The following is a 15,909-nucleotide window of genomic DNA, read 5'->3' on the forward strand; positions in this document are numbered from 1 at the left end:
ATCATCATCACCTGATGGGAATTTCTTAAGAATGGCTGATTGAAACCACCAATATTTGTGCTGGTGATTTGTGAAAAAATAAGCTGTGGGATAAATGTTAAATCCATATGGCACATGTAAGAGAGAACATCAATTTGGCTTCAACAAAGTTCACAGAAACAGTCTTACAAAAATTTGAAGCATTTTTTTTTTCAAAGTGTTCTCCCAACACTATTAAGGATAAAAATGTGGGGCTGGAGAGATTGCTCAGCAGTTAAGAGCACTGGCTGCTCTTCCAGAGGACCTGGGTTCAATTCCCAGCACCCAAATAGCAACTCACAACTGTCTGTAACTCCAGATCCAGGGTATTTGACACCTTTACATAAATGCACTTAAAGTTTTAAAAAAAAAAAAAAAAAAAAAAAGCATATAAAGGCATTTAAAAAAAAAAGGATAGAAATGCTACCCATGAGAACTGAAGGAAGCAATGGAATTTATCAAACAGTATTAGTTTTCCTTATATACACCCTGTATCAGAAGAGAGGTGGAAAAAACAGGATGGCCTATAAATAGATGTAACTAGTAATGAAAAAGCTATTCCAGAGGTACCTAAGGCAAGAGGTAACTTTCTTCAGAAATCAACATAGCTAGACAACCTATCCCAGATGCTCAAAATCCCTTCCCTTCAGGTAGACCCCACCCCAATCAAAATCAAGCTCAGTTTACACAGTCTCATTTCTGTCTCCTTTTCTCCACTTTCTAGCCCAGGACTTTACAAATGATAGCCTGAAGATTATAAAATACCGCAGTTTTCTAATTAAATTAATAAATGCCCTTTATAATTCTTTGTATTTTCGCTAAGGTCAGAAAAAAATCACCTATAGTATCTGTCATTTAAAGACTACTATTAACATGTTGCTTCTCCTCTGTTTATATATCAATTTTACGGTCAATAAATATATATATACTGGTCATCAATTGGGCACTTAAATTAGAAAATGTCAAAGCAATAAAAATATTTTTCAATCTTCGTCTTCAAAGAGACTTATGAAGTAAGGAAGAAAAAATCCACATTCAGGAAAATGAGTCTGCTCAAGTATCTGAAGAAAACTGTTTTGAAATTACTCAAAAACAGCCTAGGGTGTATTCAGTGAAAATGCCTATAGAAGTATTTGTCTCTAAGACTGGAGTGATATTACAGTTATTTTCTTTACACATAATTATCAATTTTCCTGTATATAAATCAATTTTTTTCTGTTTTTGTTTTGTAAAGGGTCTCACTATGTCACCCTAGCTATCCTGAAACTCTGTGGGGCTTGAGAGGCAGCCCAGTGATAACACTTAAAGATCAAGGTTCAGTTCCCAGCATCCACATGGCAGCTCACAACCAATTGTAGTTCCAGTTGCAAGGGATCCAACTTCTTCAGACCTCAGCAGACACCAGGCATATACAGGGTGTACAGAGATAAACATGCAGGCAAAACACTTATATAAATAAATCTTTTAAAAAATATTCTTGCCAAGCGGTGGTGGTGCATGCTTTTAATCCCAGGGACGCAGAGGCAGGTGTATCTCTGTGAGTTCCAGGACACCAAAGCTATACAGAGAAATCCTGTCTCAAAAAAAAAACCTTAAATAAAGAGAATGAACAAGTACTTTAAATGAGTCTCTAGGACAAACACTAAGTTCTCATAACCACATGGGGACTAAAAGGCTGACCTCACAGATGCAGGTAGAATTGTGGTTAGAGCCCAGAGAGCAGGGAAGGAGAGGATGATCAGCATAAGAGGAGCAGCTTCTAGTGCCTAACATACATGTGTGCACTGCAACCGCCTACATTTAACTGTGTATTTCAAAATACTAATGAAACTGCAAACATTCCCAACACCAAGAAATGACGACTCAATCGAGAGCTATGCTAACAGACCAGATCTGATTTTTACACTTTGTATACACCTACAGAAAGGTACAAATGTACTCCATATGGACAATTATTATGCATCAAATAAAAGTTTGAGTAAAAAATAAGAAATGGATGTCTCTGGTCTCATCCATCACGTGCTATTTTCAGCCAGGCATGGTGGTGGCACATCTATAATCCTAGCACTCTCAAAGTGAGGAGAAACTAATGAGTTCAAAATCAGCCTGTGCTAGCTATATAAAGGAAGTTCAAGGCCCACAATGATCTACATTAGTAAACCCCACATCAAAAGACCATGGCCTAGGAATACAGCTCATCAATAGACCCCTTGTTTCATATGCACAGGTGCTGGGTCAATCCTCAGGACTGCAAAATAGTAACATTTTATACAACATGCTTTTTTTTTTTTCTTTTCTTTTTTTTTTTTTTTTTTAAGATTTATTTATTTATCATGTATACAGCATGTATGACTGCAGGCCAGAAGAGGGCACCAGATCTCGTTACAGATGGTTGTGAGCCACCATGTGGTTGCTGGGAATTGAACTCAGGACTTCTGGAAGAGCAGTCAGTGCTCTTAACCTCTGAGCCATCTCTCCAGCCCCACAACATGCTTTTAATTTATCCATCCGGGCAACAAAAATGCTGGGCATTACTTCTGCCTCCGGGTCATATCAACGAATACAACATAGAGAATTCTAAGTTCAAAGAGATGAATTCAAGTAGAAAGAAAAATACATGCAATGATAGATGAATGCAGGGAAAACGTGACCTTCAGAATAGTCACAATTCTCACTTCTTACCTCAAAACCCTCAAATGCCTTTTCAATGGTAGATACTCAAGACTTCAAGGCCTTGAGGATTTGATTTAGGATGGGAGTCAGCGACTCTACATTTACAGCACACACACACCAGTAGATGTTGATACAACCCACAGGTGACATTTGAGAAGCACTTACTCACTGGCTCCATCCTGCCCTCCAACTTACTCCTCAGTACTTACCTGCACACGCTCCACACAAACTGACTGTTCTCTCGCTCTGCCTTACTCAGTGTTTACTGCTTTTTAGAATGCCCTTCAGCCAAAGCACTGCTTGTTTGGACCTATGCAGAATTCAAATGTGAACTCACTCTGAAAGCCTTGTCTACCAACTGGAAATGCAGATGCGGCCTGTTAACATTCAACCTTTGGTATTTCCTAACACATGCACCTTCCTAATTTATACCCGACCTTCTGTATATTACAGAGAAATTGTGGTTATCTGAAATATCCACATCTCTCCAGGATGTCTCAAGCACTGAAACTAATATTACAGATCCATCAACTAGATACTCCAATCACTAATACACCCCTCCTCTTGTGTTACTCCCTTTAACCTCACTCTTCACAGCCTTTTCCTTTGCCAATATAACTTTTTTTTTAGATTTGCATTTTATGTATTTGAGTATTTGGCCTACATATATGCATGTGTACCACACACATGCCTGGTGCCCACAGAGATCAGAAGAGGATGTCAGATCCCCTGGAACTGGAGCCACCAAGAGTGCTAGGAACCAAACCCGGGTCCTCTTGCAAGAGCAACAAGTGCTCTTAACTACTGAGCCATCTCTCCAGTCCCTGCCAACGTTACCTTTAACTACATAGTAGATGATGGAAATGTCTAAAACAATTTTATGATGGTTACTCTTAGTTGTCAACTTGATTGAATCTGGGATCAAAAGACCTAATTCTGGGTGTGTCTCTAAGTTTATTTCCTGAAGGATCAACTGAGGCAGGGATGACTCCAAGTCAAGTGGGGACCAAGAACACAGTAATGCTTTCGCAAAACAGACCTGAGATAAAGAAGTCTCCAGGGGACGGAAAAGAAAACACGAGTGCTGCTTTTGCCTGCCCACCTTGGTCTACCGATGGTCTATGCGGTACCCTGCTCCTGCCACTGCTACCGTCTTTCACTGACGTTAGAATCAAGTTTGCGTTTCTTCTGTCTTCCGACAGAAAATGAAGATTAGAGAGTCCCAGGACTCTCTCAGGCTTTTGGCACCAGACTGGGATGCCGAGGCATCCAGCCTTGAAAGAGCAGAGCTACCAGGTTCTCAGCCTCTCAGCATTCAAACAACCACTGCTGGACTACTGGGCTCAGGTCATGAAGGCCATCTAACAAATCCCTTAGATAACACATGTTCATTCCTTCAGTTCTATTCCTCTAGAATAGAACTCTATTCCTAACTATTGCACATTCCATGACAGTTGGGGTTTATGGGATATGGTGATTTGAAGAAATGGCTTCCAAAGGGAGTGGCACTATTAGGAGGTCTGGCCTTGGTGGGAGGAAGTGTGTCGCTTGTAGGGGCAGGCTTTGAGGTCTCCTTTGCTCAAGCTTCCCTCAGTGTGACTGTCAGTCAATTTCCTATTGCCTGCAAGATATAGTACTCTCAGCTACTCCTCCAGTACCAAGTCTACCTGGCATGTCACCATGCTTCCTGTCATGAGGACAATGGACTGAAACTCTCAAACTGTAAATATGCCACCCCAATTAAATGTTTCCTTTGTAAGAGTTGCCGTGGTCATGGTGTCTCTTCATAGCAATAGAAACCCTAAGACATGAGGACTGGGATACAACATGCTAAGAGAACCACTGCTAAGCTGTATATCCTTAGCTAACATTTTATGACATGGATTTTCAGTGAGCCCTTTACAAAAGAAAAAAGGAAGGCAAGTAGGACAGAAGAACTCTCTGCTCTCATTTATCAAGCTTCGTCTCGTCCAAGTCACATGTATACCCTAACAAATCATTCCAAAAATCATCCGTGTAACTAAAGATCTTGTATGATACATTCCCATGTCATACTGACAAATATAAAAGACAGCAGGACTATCTCCTAGGACAGCAGGACTCTAGGAAGAGCTCTAATTATCTTTATTTTTTTATTTTTAGAGACAGGGTTTCTCTGTGTAGCCGACTGTCCTGGAACTCACTCTGTAGACCAGGTTAGCCTCAAACTCACAGAGATCTGCCTGCCTCTGCCTCTGGAGTGCTGAAATTAAAGGCGTGTGTTATCACCACCTGGCCCAATTATCTTTCAATTAAGCACTACACAAAGGGTACAGTTGCTTCAATTGGCATACAATACACTACCGATCATCCATCAATTAATTTTAATACGTATTTGGATATGCACAAGCAGAAATACAACTAATACATACCTGTGGATTTTCCAAACGTTTTAAATATTCTTCAAATGACCCTTCTATAAACTGCAAGGAAAAAAAAAAATATATTAGGGGCCTGGAGAGGTGGTTCAGAGTGTTAAAACACTTCTTGCTTTCTGCAGAAGACCTGGTTTTTCAATCCCCAGCACTCACATGCATCAGCACACAACCACCTGTATCTCCAGTTCCCTCTTCTGGCTAAGGTACCTCAACGCCTGTTATACATATACATACATGCAAACACATATACGTTAAAATTAAAAAAAAAAAATTTCTTTTCTGAGGCAAGGTTTCTGTGTAGTCCTGGCTGTCCTGGAACTCACTCTGTAGACCAGGCTGACCTCAAACTCAGAGATCTGCCTTCCTCCGCCTCCCTGGTGCTGGGAGTAAAGGTATGTGCTACCACTGCCCAGCAAAAAAAAAAAAAAAAAAAAAAAATCTTTTAAAATTAGGAATACTTTCCAAACAACAGTGGGTTTACTGTGTAAAGTTCACTTTGAGTCATGGGGTTCTTATGCAAACCTAAACTTTATCAGCAATATTAAAAGATACTCATGGGTATTTGTATAAATCCTTAAGTAATGACAATAAATATTCAAAATAATTTAAAGGAAGAAATGCTGCTGGGAAAGGTTTCCAGGAAGAGGAAGACTCAAGATAAGAGGTGGATGCACACAGGGGAGCAGCCACTACAGAGAGTACCCATGTAGTGTAAGAAGGAAGACCACTGTGGGGAAGACCTGAGCAATCTAGCCAACTGAAGCAGGGCAACCTGGTAGGAAGCTGAACAAGTGGGGCCATTTCACAGTGGGCCTGAAAGAAACAAAAACAGACTTTCAAACAAGACAGAAAAGGCAATTCCAGGCCATCTACAGTGGCACTCTGAACTGAGAAATATCGAAACAGTACTTTCAGAGTATTTGGGTATAGGCAAATGAAACAGAGATAACTGAAAAATTATCCTAACCACAGAGAAGAGTAATAGGAAATCAGATCATTTCAATTAAGATTTTTATGATATAGCTTGCTTTGTTTCTGTATCATGAAATAAGTTTACTCAATCTATACCCAACCACTTTTTGTTTTCATTATACAAATTTGAAAAAAGCTCTGTGGTAGTTTGAATGATGGCTCTGCCTAGGTTCATATATTTGAATTTTTGGTCCCAAAAAAATAGAACTGTTTGGGAAAGGTTAGGAGGTGTGGTCTTGGAGGAGGTATGTCACTAGGAGTGGCCTTTGAGGTTTCAAAAGCCCCCACACACACCATTCTCAGCTCTGTCTCCTGCCTGTGAATCAGATATAAGCTCTCACTACCGCTCTAGTACCATGCCTGCCTGCCTGTTGCCATGCTCCCAGCCATGATGGTCATGAATTCTTACTACCCTATGCAACTCCGAGTCCCAAATTAAATACTTTCTTTTACAAGTTGCCTTGATTGTGGTGCTTTATCAAAGCAGTAGAAAAGTAGCTAAGGCAAGTGCTAAAAAGAATTCTCATCTGACCATTAAGTCCAACTTTATTTAATTTGCAGTACTAATTAACTTTAGCAACAGTGATAACACTTAAACACAGACTCTTTTTAGATTGCAAATTCTTTTATAAATTGTATACTATCAAATTTCAAAACTGTCCTAAATCTCAACACGTAAACACATGCAAGTGCACTACTAGTCAGGTGCTGCTTTTCCATGAGATGTTTACTTCAAAACCAAACAAACCCTCAAAATCTTCCAAATCTGGAAGACCTATGTGGTATCCTAACACAAACCTGTATCTAATCTGAGTCTCCTTTCTAAGTGTGAAGTTCTCACATAGGCCATACTCAACACTGTTAGTAACAAGGGACATCCCTTCCCACAAACCCATTTCCAATTCTGCCAAAAGAAGGTTCTGTTTTGCCCTTATTTTGTTTTGGGTTTTTTTCTTGTTTGGTTGGTTGTTGTTGTTTTATTTTTTGAGACCGGGTTTCACTGTATAACACTAAGTGTTCTGGAACTCACTCTGTAGACCAGCCAACCTCAAATTCAGAGATCCACCGACTTCTGCCTTCCTTGTGCTGGGATTAAAGGTGTGAGCCACCACCCAGCTGAAACTAGAAGGTTCTTATGATCAACAATGAACCTTTTCCCACTGGAAATTCCATCTTCTGACCTTATCTCCTAAGGTTATGTTGACTAAATATATATCAGTAAGGCATTTAAAACGATGTCTGGTATACAGGGCTCAACGCTAACCATGTAAATTGGTATCAGTAGTTCTATCTCAACGTTATGATGATTAATTCATGGTCATTCCTCCAGATAGTATAGACTACTTCACTTTCCCAGCCCTACACTGCTACCACCACACCCTAATCCTTCCATTTCACCAGGTTGTGCATTATCAGCTTTTTAGTAAGACAAGTTTTCAAGCCATCTAATCAGGCCGGAAATGCTCCTTCCAGAATGTATCACTACCCATCCTAAAACACAGTGCTCTCAATTGGCTTAAACATAGGGATACAAACCAGCAACACACTCAAACTAAGAACTCTTTTGCATGTGAACACTCAAGTTTTATTTATTCATAAATATTCGTTACCATTCAGTAGGGTAATAGCATGTAAAGTTGTCAATTTATAGAAACCTAAGTCTTAAAATTCAAAACTCATAAATGCTAGAAGGCTTTAAACTATGGCATTTTATTCCACTGACTACAACTACAAATACACTGAGAAAACTACACTACAATATTTTATTAATTATAGTATTCTGATACATAATTTCACAATGCATTCTAAAAAATTTAATTTATAAATGCCATTTGATAAAAACTACTACACAGGGCATGGTTTTATTCTGAGTCTCAATTTGTTTTTAACTCATTGTTAATTAACAATCATAGATAGCATTATTACTCTCAATACCTAACTCCCTTACCAAACCAAATAAGCTCCCAAGCTTAGGTCATGCCTCAGCCACTATCAACCTCTCTATATGAATGGGGAGAAAGCCTAGAAAATATCACAACGGAGTATCTTTAAATATACACACATCCTACATTAGTATCCAGTTTGTAGTTATGTCTAACTCTGGGTGTCTCGAAGTCAGGACTCGAAGTCAGGAAGGGAAAAGCATTAAGGGAAAAGGGACTGTAGAACAAGTGATTTCAAAGAGGTGGGGAATGGAGGTGAAAGGTTTATGTAGAAATGCAGCAAGGGAATAACAAAGAAGGGGTGACGGGTAGATTAGCCAAAACTACATATATTTTAAAAAGCTTTAAGGAAAGCCAGCCATGGTGGTGCCCACCTTTATTACCAGCATTCCCAGAGGCAGGAGGATCTCTTGTGAGTTTGAGGCCAGCCTGATCTACAAAGGAGTTCCCAAAAAACCAAGGCTGTTACATAAAGAAACCCTGCTGTGAAAAACTGTGTTTTGTGTGTGTGTGTGTGTGTGTGTGTGTGTGTGTGTGTGTGTGTTAAGCAAGCCCTATTTTGTAATACACTATTTTTTAAGTTTATTTTAAAAGGAGCTATCATACATGGTGGACAATTCTGCTCCCAGAAGATAAAGGTTATTAAACGAAATTCTTAGTAGCAGGCATGGAGTAGGTATCTCCTTATAAGTCATTGGTCAGGGAGGCTTCAGAGGCCCCCAAAAGAACACAGGCTATTGCCATTGCTCTTCACTGCGCACCAGAACTAGATGGCAAGATCCTACTGTTGAAGACACCACAAATTTTGATTGGAGCACACAAGAGAAATCAAGCTGGAACTGACTGGGAAACTTTCTCCCTGCTGGCTAGCTTTCATAATACAAGAAGGTGTTAGGACGGCTGCTGGGAGAAGAAATACATGGCCTTATCTAAGCCAAACCCTGTGTGCTACAATATTGACCTGCCAGGCAAAAGGTACCCATTGCTCCAATAGAGGCATGACTGGTTTGGGAATAACCAACTGCTTTCTGATAGATGAGACCTGCTCAGAAAAGCTCAGGGCTAGGGAGGTCACAGGCCCTACGGGTGAACCTACAGTTGTTGGTTTTGCTAAATCAGATGTATCAAACTGCCTTATTAATACTTACATTTTGTTTTTAATTTTGTTTTTGCTGTTTTGAAACAGGATTTCTCTGTGTAGCCCTAGCTGTCCTAGACCAGGCTAGCTTTGAACTCACAGAGATCCACCTGCCTCTACCTCCAAGTGCTGGGATTAAATACTTGTTTATATCCATGTATCTGTATTGTCAACCTGGCTCCAAGAAGCTTCTTTATGCAGTGGACAGAGAATAGTACTGAGACACAACTTGTAAAAGTGCTGAGTAAGCAACTATGAGTGACCGCCCTAAATGAGACATCTACATCAACCTCCTCACCACCCACCACTGAAAGAGGACTGAGAGAATATGATTTCAAGGATGGAGAGGAGTACTATGAAATGCTGTCTTCTACACACAACAGACATTTGTGCACTCAAACTCATAGCAGCTGTGGTTACTCACACACTAGAACTAGTCAAAACTCAGCATAGACGGGGAAGGGCTCATAAGACCCCCCCTCTAGCTGAGGAGATACTTTGGTTATGAGGTACAATGTATTGGAGGTGAGTTCAAGGGGAATAGATATGATCAAATTACAATGTATACATTCATGAAATTCTCAATGATAAAAAAATTACTTAAAAAAGTATACACTGAAATATGCACTAGAACATTTCCAATGGTCAAAATGTAATGCAAGTGAAGACACCATCACATCTGAATTTAAAAATTACCGCTTCAAATTTCTCTCTGTTCTCTCGAAGGTAGTGAATACAGGCCATTCTAACTTCCACATGTCGAGACTGAGAGTGCAATACCTAAAACAAAAAGCAACCCATTGTTAAGCATTTTGTTTAAGAAACAGACTTAAATTACAAGCTAATGCCTTTTCGCACACTCAAAATATATGGAAACGTTTTAACCTTTACTTAGTCTAACCTCTTCCTCTGAGCACTATGTCATGAAGTATTATGGTGATTTGAGTGAGACTGGCCCCTATAGGCATATATTTGAATGCTTGATCACCAGGGAGTAGAAGTATTTGAAAGGATTAGAAGGATTGGGAGGTGTGGCCTTGGAGGAAGTGTGTCACTGAGGGTGGGCTTTGAGGTTTCAAAAGCCCATGCCAGGCCCAGCATTTCATGTCCCCCCACCTACAGATGGAGATGTAGCTCTCAGCTACTGCTCCAGAGCCTCCCTGCATGCTCCCCACCAAGATGGTAATGGACTAAACCTCTGAAACTGTAAGCAGACCTCCAATTAAATGCTTTCTTTCCTGAGACTTGCCTTGGTCATGGTGTCTCTTCAAAGCCAATAGAACAGTGACTAAAACATATAAAAATACTACTCTATCAGTCTAATGTCATTGGGAAGGGCACAATTCGAGACAGGGTTTCTCTGTGTAGCCCTAGCTGTCCTGGAACACACTCTGCAGACCAGGCTGGCCTTGAACCCAGATATCAGCCTGCCTCTGCCTCCTGAGTGCTGGGATTAAAGGCGTGCAACACCAGTGCCACCCCCTAATATCATTCTATAGAGAACTTGTCACCATTTCTCCTGAGGTCATTAAAATCACTCCTTTGAGGACACTATTGTACCTAAGAGGCTTTTCTCTGTTGCCAACCTTCTACAGTAACTTTGCTCCTCACAAAGCAGAATAGAATTCCTGCTAGGGAACGCTGGAGCTCATCCTATGCTTACTATAAAAAAGAACAAGAGCCAAACCTGGTGGTACAAATTTAGAATCCAGCTACTAGGAAGTGGATATTTCCATGTTTAAGCCTGACTGGTCTACTAAGAGTGAACTCAAAGCCAGTCCAAACAACTGAGCAAGAACTGGTCTCAAAATAATTTAAAAAACAGAGGCTAGGGAGAGATGGCTCAGTGGTTCTGAGCACTGGGTGTGCTTCCAGAGGGCCCAAGTTCAATTCCACATGGCAGCTCACAACCATCTGTAACTCATGTCCCAGACACACATGCAGGCAAATCACCAACACACACAAAATATAAATAAGTAAATATTTTAAAAAAAGGGGGTGGGGTCGAAAAACAATTGGAACTAGATGTGGTGGCACATACCTTTAGTGCCAGCACTGAGGAGGCAGAAGCAGGCTGATCTCTGGCTTTAAGGCCAGCTTGATCTACAGATAAGAGTTCCAGGACAACAAGGGCTACGCAGGGAGTCCCTGTCTCAAAAAACTAAAAAAGAAAAGAAAAGGAGGGAGGGGAGGGAAGGGGAGGGTTGGAAAACAGAGAAAGCACTAAATGGTAGATCACCCAGCACATACAAAGCCCTAGTTCAACCACCAATACCACAAGGAAAAAACAGTTCTCTTCAGTAACAGCCTTATTTGAAAATGTAAGCCCACTATGGTTTCAGAATAATTATGTGTTTATTAGGCTTACAAAATTCAAATATACCCAAACAGGCAGCCACGCTAAACTGAGTAATGACATCCCAAGAGGTTGTAGATTTGTTCTTGGATCTAAACTCAGGGAAGCAAGATGGCTCAGCTGTTTAAAAAAAAAAAAAAAAAAAAAAAAAAGTTTGCTGAATTTGAGCCCCAGGACCTGAAGAAAAGAGAAGCAACTCCCATAAATGTCTGATTTACACACACACACACACACACACACACACACACACACACTGGTATGCTGAAAGACAAACACAAAAAATTAACAAGTAAACACAAATAAAATCAAAGTACCAACCAAAGAGTAGTTCAGCTCTCTCATCTGTTGCCTCCCTAAACAATCAGTTCAACAAAAGAAAAAAATTCACTGGAATTTTATCTTTTATCAAAACTTGAGCTCTGAAATGAAACAAACTGAATTTCTTATCAAATGCTAAACCCCAATACTTTCACCATGCTTACAGATAATAAAGTAAGCCAGGCGGTGGTGGCACACGCCTTTAATCCCAACACTCGGGAGGCAGAGGCAGGCGGATCTCTGTGGGTTCGAGGCCAGCCTGGTCTACAAAGCGAGTTCCAGGACAGGCTCCAAAACTACAGAGAAACCCTGTCTGGGGGGGGGGGGATAAAGTAAAATTACTTTCTATTAATACATATCTCAAATAAAGGTATTCCCAGTACTCCCAAAGTTCAAGGTTAAAACCCACATTCCATATCATCAACCATATACACTTGAAATAACATATCACCTCAAACTATCAAGACCTCGTGCAGTTTTAGGGGTTACATGCAACTCCAACCGAATCACCCTAATGGTAAACTGAGGAAAATTCAAGAAGAGAAGCACCAGCTGCACATTTTACACCTCTCTTGGATAACAGCCAGGGCTCATTTATACAAGAACCCACAGATGCAACTTCCGGATAGCCAGTATATTCTAATAAACAGGCCAAGAGACTGAAGATGCACTCCTTGAGGGGAGCTTTTCAACTTACCACCTGGTTTTCAGCTTAACTAGGTAAACCTTCCTTCCTGTTTTAGAACACTATTAAAAAACAGCATTATACACTCTAAGCTTCCTTCATCACAAGGATCATCCACATATTTTTAAAAGCACCAACTGTTTGCCATCTCAACAAATTACACTTGGCAAGCTATCTTTCCTAGAAGCTACATGAGACACTGTTATGAATCAAACATTATTAATATGAGTGAGCCACAGTGTCATCTGATAGGCCTTCCTGCCATAAGCAAAGCGCCTCCAGTGTTAAAGCCATTCACCTAACAACAGGTGGCAGACAGAAGTTCCTAAGCGTGTTTCTCTTCAGTAAGAGTATCAGGAATATCTTTTTTCCCTCCTTTTAACAAATGTTTCAGAACATGGCATCAATCTGAACCTGTTGCTCAGATGCAAAACTCTCACAACATCCACAAGTGTAGGATATTGTTAATTTACTCAGCCAAACAATGCAGGAAGAAATGAAACTCTGCAAATAGTAAATTACTTCTCAAAGTCCCTGGACACTCAAAATTCTAATGGTCTGATATGTTGCTACATGAAAATAGGCTAAAGGTGGAGGCTTTGAGACAAAGTAGTGATAAACACTGGGAAAGGCTGAGACACTGTTTTAGCAAGTCCTCTAAGAGTGCCCTATTTTTAGCTCCATGGCTAGAAGCTGATTCAGGTCAGGCTTCCTGCAGGCCCAAATCCACAAGTGTAAAAAAAAAAAAAAAAAAAAAACGGAAAGAGCCTATCTAAATCAGGTAATCTGAAGGGCTAAGACTACTCCCAGGAAGTCTCATCTCCTTTTAAGACTGCTTGCTATTCGGCTTACTGACTCTTTAAAAATAGTCACTGTAATTTTTACCAGAAAAAAATTTCCCCCAAAACAAATCCTTTCTACATATTCTAAAAAGACGGCAGAGGTCAACAATGCATTGTTTCTCACCATTACTTAGTCGATATCTACCAAATGATTGAGCGTCCCCAAATTTGTAAAGGGTAGTTCCTTGATGACTAACCTAAATCCTGTGACCAAAAAAACGGGGCTTACCCATATCAGTGAGTTCGTAGTGCAACTAGCTCTTGCCCATTAAATATGCACAAACGAGCCCCTCACAAGCTTCTATTCTATTCCCCAAGGATCGGCGGCATACACCACGGGCAGAACCCACCCTTCGCTTCCATTTAACTCGGACCTGTATAACTCAACTCCAAACATTAACCTCCACCTCCTTCCTACACAAGCTTGCTGAAACTAACACTGTCTAAACAGACTTCACTTCGCCTCTTCTGTTCTAGAGGTGTTAAGGAGTCCAAGGCGGCTGAGACAAGGAAGCAGAATCTTCTCCAACTGGAAAATTCACAAATGGAGCAGACTGTTTACCTACTAACAGTAAGGACTGGGGTGGGTGTGTAAACACCCCACCCACATTGGAGTTTCCTAATTTTCTGAAAATGAGAAATGTCTTAAACTGAAAATGCTGTTGGTTTGTAAAGTATTACAGAGAATGTTTCAATGGACTACTTGTCACACAATGCAAGGGTCTTTTTTTTTTTTTCTTTCCCCCTCCCTGAGACAGGGTTTCTGTGTAACCCTGACTGTGCTGGAACTCATTTTGTAGACCAGACTGGCCTCACACAGATCTGCCTGCCTCTGCTGGGATTGAAGGCGTGCGCCACCACACACGCCCAGCATGCAAGGGTCTCTTGTTTTAAAATGTTCTATACATACACATCTTTGAAAAATACATGGCCTGGTGGTTTTAAAATAGAAATCTTAAAAGCTAGTTACCACACAAAAAAAAGGTAAGAAAATCGAAACTAAATCATAAAAGCTCCAGTTTAGGCCAAAGGACAGCAAACTGGAAACGGTATACACACCACAGCAGTACTGTGAAACGTTTTCTAATCCACCTACTTCGGTAGCTAGTGTTCAATACAGGATGGGTTTTGGTGACCCTACACCTACAATATGGTTGTAGCATGGAGACAAGAGGTCCCTCAAACAAACAAGAAAAATCGTGTTCTTCCCTGGACCTCCTCCCACTCGCAGGAGTTCTCGCTCTTTTCTTTAACAAATGGGCCTATTTGGGAATGATTTTAACCATTAACCAAGGGGAAAACGGGAGGAGAGATGTGCCTAGACTGAAAATCCCCAGTTAACACCGTCCTATTATTAAAAGACTTTTGGAAGAGTGATTCCCCCACAACACAGCGTGGGTTCTGCTCAGACAGTCACTGAGAAGACCCTACACAGAAAGGCCGCTTTGCTTCAACTCCAAAGTTGGCCGCCTGCTTCGCGTGACCCCGGCGAGACGGACTACCCCACATTCCAAAGTCCAGCCGTCCCGCCGGGGGCAGCCCCTCCTCCGGTAAACACGCGCTCGGCGGCTGCGAACGCGGGGCCGCCGAGGGCTGCGCGCCGGTGCAGGCGGAACACAACTCCGGAAGAAGAGCATGCCGCCGGCTCCCCGGCAGCCCCGCCGCCGCCAGCAGGCAGCCCCGCCGCCGCCAGCAGGCCGCCCGCCCGGGCCGTCCTCCGCCCCGTCCCGTGCCCACGTTACAATGGGCCGCTGTGACGCCAGCGGGCCCCGCGCGGCCCCGCCGTGGGCGGCCGGACAGCTGCGGCGGGCGGCTCGCACCCGGCCCGCGCCCGCCCCGCCCGCCCGCCCGGGCCCCGGCCCCGTACCTGCTCGGCCACGGCCCGGAACAGGCACGACCCGTCCTTGGCGACCAGTTTCCGATACAAGCCCAGTTTGCGCAGATAGGCGTCCATGGGCGTCGCATCCTCGAGCGGCCCCACGCCGCCCTGGTCCCCGCCGTCGGGCGCGCCGACGGCTGCCTCCATGTTGCCGGTCCGCTGCAGGGTGAGCGGCGCGGACTAGCCCCACATGGCCTCGCCGCCGGCTGCTCGACGCCCTGGCCTGGGGCGGGCTGCGGCTCGGGCTCGAGCTCCGGCGCGGACACGGCGAGCGGCGGCAGGAAGCGGCGGCCCGAGGCGGCGGCGGCGGCCCGCGCTCTCCGGGCGCATAGGGGAGCCCTGCCTAGTGCATGGCCATCCGCACGCGGCCGCCTCCGCGGAGGGACACGCGCCCGCGGGCCGCGAGAGCCAATTCGGAAGAGCCCGGGGGTCGCCGCCCCCGCAAGTTTCCGGGTCCCGACCGCGGTGAGGCGAGGAGAAAGCCCCGCCGGCGCGCGTCGCCCGGCCGCCTGGGGTTCAGCGAGGCCTGCGTCCCCTGCGCGCGCCCCACGCCGAGGAGCGAGGAGAGCCGGAGAGAGAAAGCCGCGGCCTCTCGCTTCCCCACCTCGCGGGAGGGCGCCTGAGGGGCGGGGAGCGGGAAGGGGCGCCCGGCGGAGGGCAGCAACCTC

The 15,909-nt window shown here is 43.1% G+C and overlaps 1 protein-coding gene across 1 annotated transcript in view; it reads right to left on the minus strand.

Annotated features, from left to right (window-relative positions):
• Otud4 (OTU deubiquitinase 4) overlaps nt 1–15,634 on the minus strand; it is a 51,135-nt gene extending 35,501 nt beyond the window's left edge. Inside the window, exons 1-3 of the mRNA XM_028881763.2 lie at nt 15,230–15,634; nt 9,858–9,941; nt 5,103–5,153 (exon numbers count right to left, since the gene is read on the minus strand). Of these exons, the coding sequence (XP_028737596.1) occupies nt 5,103–5,153; nt 9,858–9,941; nt 15,230–15,388 (294 nt within the window). The 5' untranslated portion in view covers nt 15,389–15,634. The remainder of the gene's footprint in view (nt 1–5,102; nt 5,154–9,857; nt 9,942–15,229) is intronic.
• Between the last annotated feature and the right edge of the window lie 275 nt (nt 15,635–15,909).

This window comes from Peromyscus leucopus, chromosome 5, assembly GCF_004664715.2.
Source record: "Peromyscus leucopus breed LL Stock chromosome 5, UCI_PerLeu_2.1, whole genome shotgun sequence".
NCBI lineage: Eukaryota > Metazoa > Chordata > Mammalia > Rodentia > Cricetidae > Peromyscus > Peromyscus leucopus.